The sequence below is a fragment of the Rhineura floridana genome, chromosome 9 (genome assembly GCF_030035675.1).
Source record: "Rhineura floridana isolate rRhiFlo1 chromosome 9, rRhiFlo1.hap2, whole genome shotgun sequence".
NCBI classification, from domain to species: Eukaryota; Metazoa; Chordata; class Lepidosauria; order Squamata; family Rhineuridae; genus Rhineura; species Rhineura floridana.
In genome coordinates this window covers 127,840,458-127,858,787 of record NC_084488.1, presented here as the reverse complement: position 1 = coordinate 127,858,787, position 18,330 = coordinate 127,840,458, and the positions used below count along the sequence as shown (strand labels likewise).

At 45.7% G+C, this 18,330-nt stretch overlaps 1 protein-coding gene across 1 annotated transcript in view; it reads left to right on the top strand.

The window, feature by feature from the left end:
- Positions 1–18,330, top strand: part of LOC133363705 (maestro heat-like repeat family member 5) — a 116,613-nt gene that overhangs the window by 11,390 nt on the left and 86,893 nt on the right. The window contains exons 6-8 of the mRNA XM_061582974.1: positions 6,632–6,791; positions 7,683–7,738; positions 12,462–12,572. Coding sequence (XP_061438958.1) covers positions 6,632–6,791; positions 7,683–7,738; positions 12,462–12,572 — 327 coding nt within the window. The remainder of the gene's footprint in view (positions 1–6,631; positions 6,792–7,682; positions 7,739–12,461; positions 12,573–18,330) is intronic.

Here is an 18,330-nt window from a genome sequence, read left to right as displayed (position 1 = left end):
ACGGGCCTGTCTGAGGGGAAATATTGGTATACCTCTGCCAATTCCCCTTTAATCAGGTTTGATAAATACTGCATGTATTTATCTTCAGGTAGCCCCCACAACTGAGCTGCCTTTTCAAAGGTTATGAGATAAATTTGAGGATCTTGACCAGGCTCATAGACAGCAAAGTCCTTTGGAGTAATTTTTATTTTTGCTCCATCTCTGTCTTTCCTTGTCTCATCAGAATGAAACTTCTCTCTTTCAAATTTTAACTTTTCTGCCTGTAATTCCGCATCCACTCTCATTCTCTCAAATTCCAACTCCCTCTGTTTTTCCTTCTCTGCACCTTCCATCCTCAATCTCTCAGTTTCCATCTTCAACTTCTCAATTTCCAGCTCCCTCTGCTTATCCTTTTCTTCCGTTTCAAAGACCCTCTGCTTGTCTTTTTCCTCAGTCTCCCTCCTCAACTTCTCTCTCAAATACTCTATATAAGCGGGATTGCTTAAGTATCCTTCTGGGATCTCTTCCCTGACAGGTTGTTTTTGCTGGGCAGTTGCAAATCCTATAAGTGCTACCCTCAATTCATCTACCCCTTTACCCTCGTGAGGTAAATTGAATGTTATGCACTTCTCCACCAGCTCCTCTTTTTTCATTTTTATATATTCAGCCATGGTGTTTGAGTTCACTCACTCTTTGCCACACACTCTTTGCCAGTCACTCTCACAAGTAATCTTGTTTTGCTATTTCTGTTTGCCACACCACTGTTAGGGATTCTCTAGTATCCGTACCACCGCTACAGCCAACACCTGTGACGTAGTCTCCTTTGTCACCACGTGTCTTTGGGACTCTCTTTGGTTCGTATCTGGATTCTCTGTTGTTCGTATCCCACCGCTACTGCCACCACATGTGACGCCCTTCCCTGGCTCTCCCTGTCAGGTTTCTACCTGCTCGTGGTTACTGCCTGTCTCTAGGCACCACCAGGGACTCCACCAGTCCGGACTGTCCTTTATATGGTTTCTCTCCCCGCTCTAGCACGGATCTCAACAGATCCCCCTGCTAGGCAGCACCACCAGTCACGTCCTATAACCAGTAGTCCCAGAGACTCTGCCTGAGTCTCCCTCAATTAGGTTACCTCTGTGACTGTGTGCTTAAGCTGTCCCAATCCCTTTAACTTACTCAGACTGCTTATAATTCTGGTTTGCTCTGAATACTTGTGGTGTTATATTCTTCCCTTCACCCGCTGCCACCATTTGTCACTCTTCAGCCTTGGTTATTTACCTCACCCTCCCTTCTGGTCTGTGAAACCCCAGCCAAGGATCAGGCCTTTGGTAAACCAAATTAAGTATTTATTAAATAACAGAGATAACAAGATTTCTTTAAAAGGCACTTAAGCATATGGTTACATCTATTCCTGAGGTACTGATCTTAGTATTAATCCGAACTCCACCCTCTCCTCACATCCACCAACTCTCCACACAATCTCCTCTCAAAACCCACCAAAACAACCCTCTCAAGTCCACCCACGTCCACCCACGTCCACACCACATCCACCGAGATTTACCTGACATTCTTCCTTTTATACTGTCAGCCATTTTAAACATTCAGCCAATCATCCAGTATTCTACTGCCCATTCACTCCCCCTCCTCCTTAACTCCACTTACCCTATTTACACTAATACAGGATCATCACAAGCACCTCCAAACTGCGCACCTGTTCCTTCAAAAAGGGTGCAACCCTGTCCAGAAGTGATCAACTCTCAGACCCAGGAACTGCTTAGCCACAGAGTCTCCATCTTACCAGAATTCGGTCTCAATTGTTGACCCTCATCCAACCCACCACTGCATCCAGGCACCGGCTTAAAACAGTCGTGGCATATATTAAACAGCATTGAGAATAAAGTGTTGCTCTGCCATGAGGTGGACACCTAACACCCCCATGCTGTCCTCTGAAGCCAGCCTAGCAAGAAAGGAACCACTGCAGCATAGTACTACTAACTCCCAACATGTGGAGATGGTCCAGGAGGATACTGTGGTCGATGGAATTGAAAGTCACTGAGAGATCAAGCAACAGCAACAAGGCCACACTCCCCCAGTCCCTCTTCCAAAGAAGGTAATCCATCAGGGCAACGAAGGCACATTCCATCCCAAAGCCAGGCTGGAACTCAGAATGAAATGTGTCAAGATAATCCGTTTCCTCCAAGAGTTTCTGCAGCTGGACAGCTACCACCCTCTCAAGCACCTTATCCCAAAAGAAGGGGTATTTGTGACATGGCAGCAGTTGTTAAGTACCTGAAGGTGTGGGGAGTTCTTCTTTTGGAGCAGACACACTACTACCTCCTTCAAGGTGCCAGGCACCACCACCCCACGCAAAGATGCATTAACTACTCCCTGGACCCACCCACTCCCCCTTGGATAGCTCAAATTAGCAATGAATGGCAGGGATGGAGGGAGCATTGTTTGTAAGATGTCTTAGAGTGTTTTAGTGTTTTCGTTTGTCACACTAGGCTCCTTCTAGAAGGAAGGTCAGAATATAAACGTATGTATGTATGTATGTACGTGTGATTGTAGTGGGCTGAACTGCTGCAAGCACCTTGTCCACATCCTCAGACCTCATCAGCTGAAACTGATCCTGTAAGACCAGACAAGACGTTGGGCTCATCCAGACAACTGCAAAATATGTGACACGCACGCTATGTGTGCTTATTATTTTTCAGTTGTCCAAATGACGTCGCGCGGTGTCACGCATTTTTGTGGGTTAAATCCGCTCCTTCCAATACCAGCAAAAATGTGATTTGCTGTTTGAAATCGGGAATTTCATTGGGACATTTTTTTTCATTGGGAAACAGCGAACAAAAAGGCGAAAAGTGAGGACTATCAGCTGACAAACTGGATATTCCAACACCAACCCCGAGACCACCCTGGCTAGCTCAGGAAGGGAGACTGTTGAGCAGCGGGGTGGGCGATACACCAACAGAATCCCTATTCTGTCCCGGCCGCCCAACTTCAGATACACACACTCGAATCCTGAAGACTGTGGGATAGGGCACCTGGTCAGGGGAATGGTATTACGATAGACCACGGCAACTCCACCTCCCTGCCCCCCAGGTCTTGCCTGCTGCTGTACAGAGAAACCTGGCGGGCACAGCTGAGAGAGATTAACCCCCCCATCTTCATCCAACCATACTTCATACAAGCCAGGTCGGCGTGCTCATCCAGTATCAGATCCTGAATGGCTGTTGTTTTACCATTCACCGACCTGGCATTCATAAGCAGCATTTTCAACCCAGGGGGGTTATCACCCCAGCTATCCAGACTACTTGGGTGGGGAGACAGCTTGGGGGCACCCAGCACCCTGTTGCACACCCATCTCCCCTGATGACATAACTGTCTCCCCGCTCTGTATCTCCCTCTGCCCTTCACAACACTAATGGCAGCCCCCTGGATCCCTTCCTCAGCCCTCTTTAGTTGAAAACCGGATATGGAAACGGTGGATTATCCCGCTCTGTTTGGATAAGCCCGTTGTGTCAGACAGCAAACCAGGCTCTGTAATAATGGTATCATTCAACTGCCTCACTTCTGACCTTTGAGTACTGGAAGATGGAGAAGCAAAGTGTGAACCAGCTGGTTGTTCTTGACTTCTTAGTGACTTTTACAACTAGTATCCTTCTAGGCTGCCTGACCAGGTTGGGATTGAGAAGCTAAAGCAGCTGATTCCAAGCTTTCCCGGTGGGCAGGTTCCAGAAAGTGGTGCTGGCAGGATACTGCTCTGACCATGGCTGTTGGTCTATGGGGCTCTTCTGCAAGGTTCCACCTTCTCTCCCATGCTCTCCAACATTTAGATGAAATCATGGGCAAAGGACACCTGGAGATTTGGCCCTGGGTGTTATCAGTATGTGGATGACACCTAGTGCTATCTCTCATTTCCGTCTTCTGACTCTGGGGAGGCAACAGAGGTTCTGAGCCAGTGTCTTGTGCCAGGTTTGGATTGGATGAGGGTGAAGAAACTGAAACTTAACCTGGACAAGATGGAGATGCTGTTGATCAAGGAGTCTGATGAGTCAGCACACAGGTGTATAACCCACTTTGGATGGGGTTGCACTCCACCTGAAGCTGCAGGTGCATTGCATGGGAAGTAGGATTCCCTGGGTCCAGTCAGGCTTCTGCATGGTCAGGTGACAGCAACAGTGGCAAGAGGTGCTTTTTACTGGTTTAATACTAACTCCACACCTGAGGACTTTAAAGTGGCCAATGTAACACCTATCTTTAAAAAGAAATCCAGGGGGATCCCAACAATTACAGTCTGGTTAGCTTAACGTCTGTCTGGGGAAAACTGGTAGAAAGTATTGTTAATGAGCATGTCTTCTGCAAAGGTAAGTCCTGTCTCACTAACCTATTATAGTTCTTTGAGAGTGTTAACAAGCATAACAGATAGAGGTGATCCAGTGGACATAGTGGACCTGGACTTTCAAAAAGGTTTCAACAAGGTACCTCACCAAAGACTCCTATGTAAGCTTAACAGCCACAGAATAAGAAGAAAGGATCTCTTGTGGATCAGGAACTGGCTAGGAAGCAGAAAGCAGGAATAAATGGACAGTTCTCCCAATGGACAGATGTAGAAAGAGGAATCCCCCCAAGGATCGGTATTGGGACCTGTGCTTTTTGACTTGTTCATAAATGATCTAGAGTTAGAGATGAGCAGTGAGGTGGCCAAGTTTGTTGATGATACTAAATTGTTCACAGTTGTTAAAACAAAAAGGGATTGCAAAGAGCTTGAAGAGGACCTCTCCAAATTGACTGAATGGATGGTAAAATGGCAAATGCAATTCAGTATAAACAAATGTAAAGTTATGCATATTGGAACAAATAATCTTAATTTCACATATACTCTCATGGGGTCTGAACTGGCAGTGATTGACCAGGAACGAGACCTTGGGGTCATAGTGGATAGCTCAATGAAGATATTGACCCAGTGTGCAGCAGCTGTGAAAGAGGCAAATTCCATGCTAGAGATCATTAGGAAAGGTATTGAAAATAAAACTGCCAAAATTATAATGCCATTATATACAGTAAATCTAGCCACATTTGGAATACTGTGTACAGTTCTGGTTGCCTCACCTCAAAAAGGATATTGTAGAGTTGGGAAAGGTTCAGAAAAGGGCAACCAAAATGATCAGGGAGATGAAACGACTCCTCTGTGAGGGAAGGTTGCAGCATTTGGGGCTTTTTAGTTTAGAGAAAAGGCGGGTCAGAGGAGACATGATAGAAGTGTATAGAATTATGCATGGCACAGAGAAAGTGGATAGAGAAAAGCTTTTCTTCCTCTCTCATAACACTAGAACTTTTGGACATCCAGTGAAACTCAGTGTTGGAACATTCAGGAGAACAAAAGAAAGTCCTTCTTCACACAGCGCATAGTTAAACTATGAAATTTGCTACCACAAGAGGCAGTGATGCCCACCAACTTGGACGGCTTTAAGAGAGGATTAGACAAATTGATAGAGGATAAGGCTATCAATGGCTACTAGCCATGATGGCTATGCACTGCCTCCATAGTCAAAGGCAGTATGCTTCCAAATACTAGTTGCTGGAAACCGCTGGAGGGGAGAGTGATCTTTGCACTCAGGTCCTGCTTGTGGGCTTTCCAAGGGCACCTGGTTGGCCACTGTGAGGACAGGATGCTGGACTAAACAAGCCACTGGCCTGATCCAGCAGGCTCTTCTTATGTTCTCACGTCCTCTTTTTTTTTTCTTTTGGCAGAAGCCACTTTGCCTCAGCCATTCACACTCTAGAGCAGCCTTTCCCAACCAGTGTGCCTCCAGATGTTGTTGGACCACAACTCCCATCAGCCTCAGCCAGCATTGCCAATGGCTGAGGCTGATGGGAGTTGTGTTCCAACAACATCTGGAGGCACACCGGTTGGGAAAGGCTGCTCTAGATAATGCTGCAGTCCAGATTAGATTTCTGTCATGCATTCTGCATGGGGCTGCCCTTGAAGGAACTCTGGCAACTTCACTTGGCTCAAAATGCAGCTGCCAGAGTTTTTACCATAGCCAGTCAATCTGGTCATATCCTATCAAACTTGCACAAGCTTTCCTCTTTCCCAGCTTCTTTCTAGGCTAAATTCATGGAGCTATTTTTGTCTTTAAATTGCCTGGGACCAGAATTGCTGGTGACTGCCTTTCCTCCATATTACCCTAACTAAAAACATTGTTATGAAACATCAGCTATGATTTGCTTCCCCCACCCCACACAGAAATACAGTGGGTGGATGGAATACCTCTTAAAGTAAGTCCACCTGTGTCTTATCACCACTCAGTTTTGACAGGCAGTAAATCCTTTTTTATTTCAGTGTGCTTCTGCAGGTTACATTCTTTAGTTGCTTTATGATCACCTCAGTTGTGAATGTCACCTTACAGCTACAGATGACAACACATAAAGTGTGGTTCAGCAGTTCTAGTACAGCAAGAGCCAAGCTGGCTTGGCTGGAGGGTTGTCACTGTATGGCCAGACGCTTCCATGCCAGCTCTGTTTCCCATGAAAAGCCAAGCCTGGCAGAGCACACATGGGAAGTGTGGGGGAGAAAGTGATCGTGAACTGCCACCATCCGATGGATTTTCCTGACCTGACATTTATGGCCTCTTTGCTCCTGCAGGATCTTCAGGACAGGTACCAAGATGTGGCTGGTGACATCCTGGTGGCCCTCTGGAATCACTTCCCAGCAGAAGTTCTGACCAAGCTCCTGGATGGCTTCCAAGGCCGGCTGCTCCCATATCGTAGCATCCTCTGTGTTCTGGGGAAACTGGCAAACAAAGGTAGAGAGGTCTCATTTCTCCCAGAGCTTAGTTTTCATCTCTGTTTCCTTGTCATCAGAACAGAGTTTGCCCTGATCCAAAGAGCTCTTGCATGTTTGGGGTAGGGCATCACCTCAAGAAAACTGGGGCGGGAGGGAGTGTAAAATGCCTGTGTAGCCAAATAAGCTAGAAACACTAGCCTGTCCAAATTTTTAAGCGGGAATAGTAACTGTGTACAGTTCTTTTGGAATTCTGCTCTGTGCCTGGCTTGCTAGCTGATCATCACAGAAAATGGTCACCTGGAGGGGGCGGGGTGGAAACGCACAGGCCTGATTGCTGCTAACAGCTCCTATGTTCCAACAGTGGTCCCACATGGCTAACCCTGCGTGTGTCTTCCTTGTGGTCTCTCATTGTTCTCCCCCTCCCCCAGATATCTCTCCTGCCCCTCCCATGTACAAATGTTGCCTCAGAGTCGACCTATGCCAAAACTGCTGCAAGTTTGGGAAACCACCTCTATTTGGCTGCTAACAAAATACGCAAATTACCTGTCTGCAAAAAGGAAATGCCCATAAATGCTCTTGATATGTATGTTTACAGTGCTAACTCACTAAATCTTTAGTAAGCTTGTGCCTATTTTGGTGCAGAGTGTGACAGTGCAATCCTAACCATATCAGAAGTAAATTGTACTCAGTTCAAAAGGGCTAAATAAGTGCAGTTAGGTTCAAATGTCATGCATCTGGAAAGTATGGAGTGCTGATACTGCTCTTCCTAATATCTTATTGAGTGCCATCACTTTTAGCATAGGCCAAAAGGATAGGTCCCTGTTTGCTCCAAAGACCTTAGAGTCTAAAGCAGCCAATAATACTAATGGAGCACGTTGGGCCTGATCAGCTGCCTGTCTTTCCTATGCAGCCTTTACAGAGAGTGACGCCTTAAAGATTGACATGTGGGAGCGAAAGCTGGTGGAGGTAAGATGAGAGCTCTTTTTCCTCAATCAGGGGCCTGACCAAATAATGAAGTGAAATGAGGCAACAGACTCAGCCAGAGGGAGCAGCAAATTGATGCACCCCAGCCCCCCTTGTTAGCCTCATTATTGGCCACTGGTCCCACTGCTGCTACTGCTGCTGCTTGTGCCACTAATTACCCAGCCAGCTTCAAGGTGAAGGCATCTGCCTCCTCCGCCTCCGCCTCCTCCCCTTCCTCCTTCCTGCCTGGCTCTGAGAAAGGGCCAGTATGCAGCAGCTGGGAAAGTGCCTGTGTGACACATAAAGGTTGTTTAAACTTAAGGGGAAATGCTAACATTACTTTAAGGTAAATTCATTCTTCATCTAAGTTTCAACAACCTTTCTCTGCTGCTGCCACAGTGCAGGCATTCTCCGGGCCACTCTGCCCAGAATAACCGCCTGAAGAAGGATCCCCTTGACCATTCCTCAGAGCCAGGCACTGAGGCAGGGAGGGGAGGAGCAGTGGGGAAACAGCCAGCACATCCACTGCTAATGGGGCAGCAGCAAAATAAAATGAAGCAGGGAGGAGGAGGGGGAGCAATGGGGGCAGCAGAGGGGAAGAGGATGGTGGTACTGCCTCTGTAAAGAAGAATTTGGGGGGGGATCTAAGCAGTGCCTGAACAGCCACAGGGAATAGTCTCCAATGAAGAGAGACTATGACTAATCAAAGAGGCATGGGTGATGCATGAATTCCTCTGGATTGCTGCCCATCATGGCTCCTGAAATCCAGCCGGGGGAGTTACTAGGTGGGTTGAGGACATGGTGGATGTTTCACTCCATGAGAAGGTGGTGCCCGGCACCCTAAAGGAGGTGGTATGGTGTGGCCACTTCTGAAAAAGCCAGTCATGAATCCAATGGATTGTAGTAATTATCGCCTGGTCACAAATACCCCCTTTGGGGGATGGTCATTAAGAGTGCTGCAGCAGAACAACTACAGACACTCCTGGACCAGACTTATTATCTGGAACCATTCCAGTCTGGGTTCAGGCCTGGGTTTGGGACCAAACCAGCCTCAGTCACCCTGATGGATGACCTTTACAAAGAGTAGGACACAGGGAATGTAACTTTGCTCCTTCTGCTTGGCCTCTCAGTGGCTTTTGATTGCATTGAGCATGGTATCCTTCTGGATGAACTTCTGGATGAAAGCACATTGGTGGCACTGTATTATGGTGGCTCCACTCCTAACGGCAGGTTGTATCCAGAAGGCATCATCGGGAGAGTGCTCTTCAGCCCCCTGGCATTTACACTATGGAGGCACTAGATGTCCCCAATGCTGTTCAACATTTGTATGAAGCTGTCATTTGGAGTTTTGGAGTGAGGTATCATCAGTACATGGAGAATACCCAGCTCTATTTCTCCATTATATCTGAGTCAAGAGATACCTGAGCTATGGATGGGTACCTGGACGCACTGGAGTGGACAAGGGTCAATAAGCTGAGCTTGAATCCTGCAAAGATGGAAGCCTTCTGAGTGGGCAGTTCCCATATCCTAACCACACTGGCCCATACATTATTAATCTCAAGACTTTATGTGGGTTTGCCCTTGCATCCGGTCTGGAAGCTGTAACTAGTGCAGAATGCAGCAGCCAGACTGAACACAGGGGCAGATTACTTGCAACATTATTTATTTATTTATCAGATTTATATCCTACCCTTCCTCCCAGTAGGATCACAGGGCAGCAAAGCAATTCATATATTATCTAGTTGCACACTCTCATAGCATACTGTATAACAACTTAATCTTAATACAAGCGAGACAGCCATGGTCCAATAATATTTAAAGCACTTCCAAATACCAAGCAATAAAATTTCAACAAAAAACTTCTTGTTACTATCCCTGACTGAATCAGTTACACAAAAAAGTATTTTTCTCTTCAAGCTTTTAACTAAACATTTAACATCTTACAGATTACAGTTTCTCTTTAATAATAAATTGCACAAAAAGCACAAAATCTTTTATGACGCATAAATATTTCCTTATTACACATGGGACAAAAATACATACATCTTTGTCGGGTATTCCCATAAGGATGGCTAATTATTTGGCAAGACTGGATTCTCTCCAAGCAGAGAGATGTGGAAAAAAAGGTTAAATATTTTATAGCTGATCTATATATAGTCTGACTGAAAACAAACACAAAACAACCCTGACTTTTAACTGGAGAAGAGCAAAATGGACAAGAAATCCAGTGCATTGTACTTTTGAGAAGAAACTCCCCCCCCCCCAAAAAAAAATTCTAGTCGAAGCAGAAAATTGAAGGGAAAGACTGGAGAAAAAAGGCAGGGGAAAACTAAGGGAGTGTTTTTCAGAAGCCAAGTCTTCACAGAAGCAAGGTGAAAACCTTCAGTGATCAATAGTGATCACTGTTACAGTACTCTTTTTCTGAAACAATTGCACTGGTTGCCAATTTGTGGCCAGACAGGGCTCAGGGTTGTAATGTTAATTCACAAAGCCCTAATCAACTTGGGTCCAAAGTATGTTAAGGATTCCTGATGCTCCACCTCAAACACTGAGATCTTCTGATGGGGCACTTTTGGTGGCTCTCACTCCCCTGAGGTTTGATTAGCCTTTACCATGGACTAAGCCTTTAGTGTGGCAGGTCGTGCCCTGTGGAACTCCAATAGAAGTCCACCAAGAGTCATTCCTGTTTTTTTAAAAGACATCATATTTAAGACTGTGTTGTTCAGGCAGACCTTCGGAATGTCACTTTTTTACAAACCAGTTTCTAATGATATGTTATTGATGTTTTTAATCAATGTTATGTTTTAATCAATGTTATGTTTCTGTGTTATACACCACCTTGCTATATTTCCTATGAAAATGCAGTTTATAAAGTGTCCCTCCAGGTTCCATCTTGTCCCCCATGCTTTTCCAGAGCTTGGAAAAGTTACTATTTTGAACTACAACTCCCATCAGCCCAATCCAGTGGCCATGCTGGCTGGGGCTGATGGGAGTTGTAGTTCAAAAAAGTAACTTTTCCAAGCTCTGATGCTTTCTAACATCTCTATGTAGCCACTGGGAGATGCCTTCAGGAGATGGGCTGGATGTGGGCCAATAAATTGAGGCTAAATCTTGAAAAAACAGAGGTTATGATGTGTACTGAATTCTCGAGTCTGGGTGGTGGAGAGACGGTCTGTCCTGGAGGGGGTTGCACTCACCTGGAAAGGTCAGGTTCATACACTGGGGTTGCTCCTGAATTCAACTTATCATTGGAGGCTCATGTGACCTTTTTCCAGCTCCAGCTCCAGCTGGTTTGCTTTGGTCCCTTTTGAACAGAGATTACTTGGACACTGTACTCCATGCTCTGGAAACTTCCAGAAGGGATTATTGCAATGTGCTTTACATGGGTCTACCCTCAAAGACAACTCATGAACTACAACTGGTCCAAAATGCAGCAGCCATATTATTGGCTGGGTTACCATTTAGATCTCAACAAACTTATTTTAGAACAGCTGCATTGGTTGCCAGTTCATGCCTGGGGCTAATTCAAGGTGTTCATGCTTGGGTTTAAAGCCCTAAATGACTTAGGCCCCAAATATCTGAAAGTCGTTCTCCTCCCCTACAGACACTCTCAGATATTGTGACTGGCAGAAGGGGGCTTCTTGGTTGTTCTGCTGCCCTCTGAAGTTTGGGGAGGGTGACCCAGAAGAGAGATTTCTCTGTGGCAACCCCTACGTTGTGGGATTCTCTCCCAACAGAGATTTGTCTGGCTGCCTTCAATGTACAACTATCTGTGCCCTGAAAATGCAACTCTTAACCCTGGCCTTTGACATTGGAGATATATATAGCCACCCTGGGCTCCTACTGGGAGGAAGGGCGGGATATAAATCTAATAATAAATAAATAAATAAATATAGATATATAGATATAGATATCTACTTGTGATAGTAATTTGTTTTAAATTTATTTTAATAATATATTTTATATTATTTTGACCCACCTGAGACCTGCTGGTGAAGGGCGGGTAATAACAACAATAATAATTCAATAAAATCCAAAACCCACCTGTGCCACCATGGCCATGACATGCAGTATTGTCTCATGGCCTTTTCATGGCCAATGATCTGAGCCCAAAAGGACCCTCCTCTGTGATGGGAGAAAAACAAATATGATGAAGGCTACCTCCTCTTCCTCTGCTTCCTACAGGCCAACAGCGGCTTACCTTTTGGGGACCAAGAGCCACAGTGACCCTTCCTCAACCCTCCATGTGCCAAACTGTACAAATGGGAGTGGCCATTTAAAAAAAACATTTGGCAGTCTGAGGGTGGGCGTAAAAACCTTTTGGGGTCACAGAAGCACTCCTGGAGACCTGCAAGAGTGGTTAATAAAAACCATTTTAAAATAATAAGGAAGGATGGCATCCAGCTAAACAGTGCTGCTAGCACAATTACTTCTGACTGCTGCTCCACAGGACTTTCTTTCCCCACATGACTCCTAAATATGTTCTGGGAGGTCCCCCAATACTCCAGAGCATATTTCGGGAGTGGATGCGGAGAAGAGATGGAAGGGTAGTTCTGCTGCATAACCCAAAGGGCTTGTGCTAGTGGAACTGTTTAGCTTTCAAAAAAGTGGACAGATGTGGGGGGGCCTTGAAAGGCCACAAAAAAACCTTGGGCATCGCAGTGGTGGACCTTTAGGAACAATCAGTATGTTTTTTTAAAAAAATCTTCCATTTGTACTCTGACAGTTTGTGGAGCGACTCCTGATTGATGTCACAGACAAGGCATGTTTTGAGGAGCTCAGTCATGAGTTAATGAAAGTGAACCAGACCCAGAAGAACAGCCAAAACCCTGAGAAGGTTTGTAAAATCATGAAGTGTCCTGCAATGGAACAGGAGGAGGAGGAGGAGGGCCTGCTCCTGTTGCCCAGGGAGCTTCTCCAAGGGCCCAGACTCCTCCCAGCTGGTCACACTAATCTCTGCTGGTCACACTGGAGTAAGCAGGGTCCTGATGGAGTTGGGGTGACACAGTCAAGTCAGCTCCATTGGTTACACCTGCAGAAGGAGTTTTTTTATAGAGCTTTTCAAGTTCACCCTTGTCACAACTCCTAGCTTTTCCTATATTTACATATCCTCAGTGCCAGATAATCCCAAGACTAAGGTGTAGAATACAGTTACCTTTCAGGATACACCAAGGCTCACCTTGGTTTAGTCCTGGACTCTCTCTTGGCATCAGGTTTTGGTCCAGGGGCTTATGACAGAATTATTAATTCTGAATAATAGTGCATTTGAACATGTGAAGAGTGCCTTCCCCTTATCACTGAGAGGCCACAGTCAGCTCTCATACATCTGGGGGAAGGAATTCCAGATAAGGCTATCTGATTCTTACTCTAGTCTGTACCTTCATTGATCCATGTTCATTTTTTTATATTTCTTTGCCTTAATTACTTTGACACTTCCTACAAAAGTCTCAAAGCAACTTGAAACAATAAAAATACATTCTAATGTAGCTATCACAAACACCACATTTAATAACAATACAGCACACCATGTTTAGCCACAATAATCAATTTAAAAACAAAATACCCTGCTACACTCAATAACAGAACACAAAGATATAACCAAACTGGCCACAGAAGCCACAGCCCTATCACCCCCCAGATCCCTGGGAGAACAAAACCTCTTCACGTAGCATTGAAAAGATTACCACATCAGCACCAAGTGACCTTCTACACGAGGAGCATCCCATAAGTGAGGGACAGTGGGAAAAGGCTGCAGCTGAAAAGGCTGATTCTCTCATTACTACCCTCCAAACATCTCTCGGAGAGGACACACAGAGAAGGGTTCTGGGTGATGATATCAGGATCCAGGTAGGCTTTTATCAGGAAAAGCAGTCCATGAGGTATATTCTGAGCAGGGATCGGGTGACTTTCAACTTAACAGCAATTCCTTAGGCTATCGGCTATTCAACATAATGCAAGAGAAGTTGTACATACACCAGTCATGCTGATACGCAAAGGATTGTTTTGTATAATCCTGCAATGTTTGTCTTTCTTCCATTAATTTACTTCCTTATGTCTGTAAAGATCAAATAAGGAACAGATTTGAGGCTTTAAACTTAGTTGACAGAGAACCAGAAGAACTATGGAGTGAAGTCAGAGACGTTATCAGGGAAGAATGCAAAAAGACAATACCTCTCGTTAAAAAGAGAGAAAGACCTCAATGGATGACTGAAGAAACTCTTAAAATGGTTAAAGAGAGAAGGAAAGCAAAAGCAAAAGGAGACAGAAACACCGTTAGAACCCTAAATGCAACAATACAGCGACTGGTACGTAGGGACAAAGAGAACTATTAAAATAGTTATTGTATAGAAATAGAAGAGGACAACAAAAAGGGAAGAACAAGAGCCCTATTCCAAAAGATTAGAGATATTACAGGGAAACTTAAACCAAGAGTAGGGATGTTGAATAATCAACAGGGGAACACACTGACTGACTGAGATGAAATAAAAGGAAGATGGAAACAATACACTGAAGAACTCTTATCAACTTCTCTGACCGAGCTGGCAGAGGCCGTCTCGGCTGTGGTGTTGGAGGAGCCCAGAATGATAGTGCTGGGTGATTTCAATGTCCATGCGGAGGCTGCCTCTAGTGTTCCGGCATGGGACTTCATGGCCTCAATGACGACCATGGGGCTGTCTCAACTTGTTACTGGCCCAACACATAGGGCAGGGCACACCCTCGACTTGGTTTTTGCTCCAGATGGAGGAAGGGGTGGTCTGGAGATAGCGGGGCTGGATGTCACCCCATTGTCACGGTCAGATCACTTCCTGGTGAAGTTTAGACTTACGGCTCTGATCCTTCCCTGCAGGGGTGGTGGACAGATTAAGATGGTCTACCCCCAGAGCCTAATGGAATCCACTGGATTCCTGAATGCCCTGGGGGAGTTCCCAGTAGATAGAGCAGGTGACCCTGTCGAAGCCCTTGTCACGCTGTGGAACAGCGAGGCGCATCGGGCTCTCGACACAGTTGCCCCTGAGCACCCTCTCCGGAACTGTGGAGCCCGGCTTACACCTTGATACACCAGTGAGCTAAGGGCAATGAAACAGGCTGGACGATGGGTAGAGTGCAAGTGGCGAAAGATGTGCTGTGAGGCTGATCGGGCACGAGTAAAACATCATAACTGTGCCTACTGTGTGGCAGTGAGGGTGGTGAAGAAGGCTCACTTCTCTGCCTCCATCGCATCTTCAAGTAGCCATCCGGTGGAGCTTTTCCCTATTGTCAGGGGTCTGTTAACATCAACTCCAGGAAATGGAGTTTTAAACCCTTCGGAGGCCCACTGTGAATGGTTTGCAAGGCACTTTGAGGGTAAAGTTGCTTGCCTCCATAGCAGTCTTGATGCCTCATCCACATCTACTGTAGTCCCCAATGAGGTGTCCAGTGCAATGTCTGCTGCAACTTCTTGGGAACAGTTTCAGTTGATGCGGCCTGATGACGTAGACAAGGTGCTTGCGATGATGCGACCAGCAACATTTCCTCTCGACCCTTGCCCTTCTTGGCTTATTAAAGCTTGCCGAGGGGGTCTGACTGAGTGGATCCAGGGTGTGGTCAATGCATCATTGTGAGAGGGAGTGGACCCAGCCGCCTTGAAAGAGGCGGTGATCTGACCATTCCTGAAAAAGCCCACACTGGGCCCATTGGTTTGTGACAACTACCAATCAGTTGCAAATACCCCCTTTTTAGGGAAGGTGATTGAGCGGGTTGTGGCGCAACAACTGCAAGTACTCTTGGATGAAACAGATTATCTTGACCCATCCCAGTCAGGCGTGGTTATGGTACTGAATCGGCCTTGGTCGCCCTGATGGATGACCTTTATTGGGAGAAGGACAGGGGGAGTGAGACCCTGTTATTCTTACTTGATCTCTCAGCGGCTTTTGATACCATTGACCATTGTATCCTTGTGGGCCGACTTGGTGAGATGGGTGTTGGAGGCACTGTTTTACAGTGGTTCCGATCCTATCTCCAGGGTTGCTCTCAGAGAATAGCATTGGGTGACTGTCTTTCTGCCCCCTGGCAACTGTGCTGTGGGGTGCTGCAGGGTACCATCTTGTCCCCCATGCTGTTTAACATCTATATGAAGCCCCTCGGAGCAGTCATCAGGAGCTTTGGGCCGAGGTGTCAGCAGTATGCTGACGATAACCAGCTCTATTTATCGTAACATCTGAATCAGGAGAGGCTGTGCAAGCCCTGGACCGCTGCCTGGACTCGGTGGTGGGCTGGATGAGGGCCAATAAACTGAGTCTGAATCCTAGCAACATGGAGGGATTGTGGGTTGGTGGTTCCCAAGTTTGGATAATTGGTCAGTTGCCTGCTTTGGATGGGGTCGTACTCCCTCTGAAAGAGCAGGTCCATAGTCTGGAGGTGCTCCTGGATACATCTTTGTTGCTAGAGGCCCAGGTGACCTCCGTTGCTAGGGGTGCCTTTTACCAGCTTCAGCTGGCAAGACAGCTGCGGCCGTTTCTGGACCGGGATAGCTTGACCACTGTTGTCCACACACTGGTAACCTCCAGGCTGGATTACTATAATGCGCTCTATGTGAGGCTGCCCTTGAGGTTGGTCCGGAAGCTGAAGCTGGTGCAAAATGCGGTGGCAAGACTGCTCATTGGGGCAGGGTATCGGCAACGTGTCACCCTGCTGCTGAAAGAATTGCACTGGCTGCCCATTTGCTACCGGGCCAAGTTCAAGGTTCTAGTTTTGGTGTACAAAGCCCTACACAGCTTGGGACCAGGATACCTGAAAGACTCTCTTATCCCTTATATACCCAGTCAATCACTGCACTCTGCAGGTGAGAAGCTCCTGCAGATACCATCTCATCAGGAGGTCCATTCCACACAACATAGGAAAGGGACCTTTAGTGTGGCGGAACCTACCCTGTGGAATTCCCTCCCCTTAAATATTAGGCAGGCGCCATCTCTGCTATCTTTCTGGCGCCTTTTGAAGACTTTCCTCTTTCAACAAGCCTTTTAAGTTGAGACCTATCCCAGTCTGCATCTGTGTTGGAATTGCTTTTTAATATTTTTTTTAAAACAATGTTTTTTAACCCTTTTAAAAAGACGTTTTAAAAGCTTTTTTTTAAAAAATGTTTTTAAAGTTGTTTTGTTTTGGTGTATTTTAAGGTCAGTTTTTATGATGTTTTGATGTGTTTTTAGCGCTTCTATTTGCCGCCCTGGGCTCCTGCTGGAAGGACAGGTGGGATATAAATCAAATCAATCAATCAATCACCAGGAACAGATGGCATACCAATAGAGTTGCTACAAGCTATTGAGACTGAATCTGTCCAAATTTTGACAAACATTTGTCAAGAAATATGGAAAACTAAACCACAAGACGCAGTAATGGCCACCAGCTTGGATGGCCTTAAAAGAAAATTAGACAAATTCATGGAGGACAGGGCTATCAATGGCTACTAGCCATGATGGCTCTGCTCTGCCACCCTAGTCAGAGGCAGCATGCTTCTGAAAACCAGTTGATGGAAGCCTCAGGAGGGGAGTGTTCTTGCACTCGGGTCCTGCTTGCGGACTTCTCATAGGCACCTGGTTGGCCACTGTGAGAACAGGATGCTGGACTAGATAGGCCACTGGCCTGATCCAGCAGGCTCTTCTTATGTTCTTATGTTCTTATGTTTAGACTGGAAGAGTTCAATATACATGCCAATTCCACAGAAAGGGGATCCCAGGGAATGCAGTAATTATCGAACTATTGCCTTAATATCCCAAGCAAGTAAAGTAATGCTCAAGAGTCTACAACAAAGGCTCTTGCCATATATGGAGCGAGAAATGCCAGATATCCAAGCTGGATTTAGAAAGGGAAGAGGCACCAGAGATCATATCGCAAACATACGTTGGATAACGGGACAGACCAAGGAATTTCAGAAGAAAATCACCCTGTGCTTTATAGATTACAGCAAAGCCTTTGACTGTGTAGATCATGAAAAACTATGGAATGCTTTTAAAGAAATGGGGGTGCCACAGCATCTGATTGTCCTGATGCACAACCTATACTCTGGACAAGAGGCTACTGTAAGGACAGAATATGGAGAAACCGATTGGTTCCCAATAGAAAAGAGTGTAAGACAAGGGTGCATTTTATCACCCTATTTGTCTAATCTATACGCAAAACATGTCATACGGAAAGTGGGATTGGACCAAGATGAAGGAGGTGTGAAAATTGGAGGGAGAAATATCAATAATTTAAGATATGCAGATGATACCATACTCTTAGCAGAAACCAGTAATGATTTGAAACGAATGCTGATGAAAGTTAAAGAGGAAAGCACAAAAGCAGGACTACAGCTGAACGTCAAGAAGACTAAAGTAATGACAACAGAAGATTTATGTGACTTTACAGTTGACCATGAGGACATTGAACTTGTCAAGGATTATCAATACCTTGGCACAGTCATTAACCAAAATGGAGACAACAGTCACGAAATCAGAAGAAGGCTAGGACTGGGGAGGGCAGCTATGAGAGAGTTAGGAAAGGTCCTCAAATACAAAGATGTATCACTGAACACTAAAATCAGGATCATTCAGACCATGGTATTCCCAATCTCTATGTAT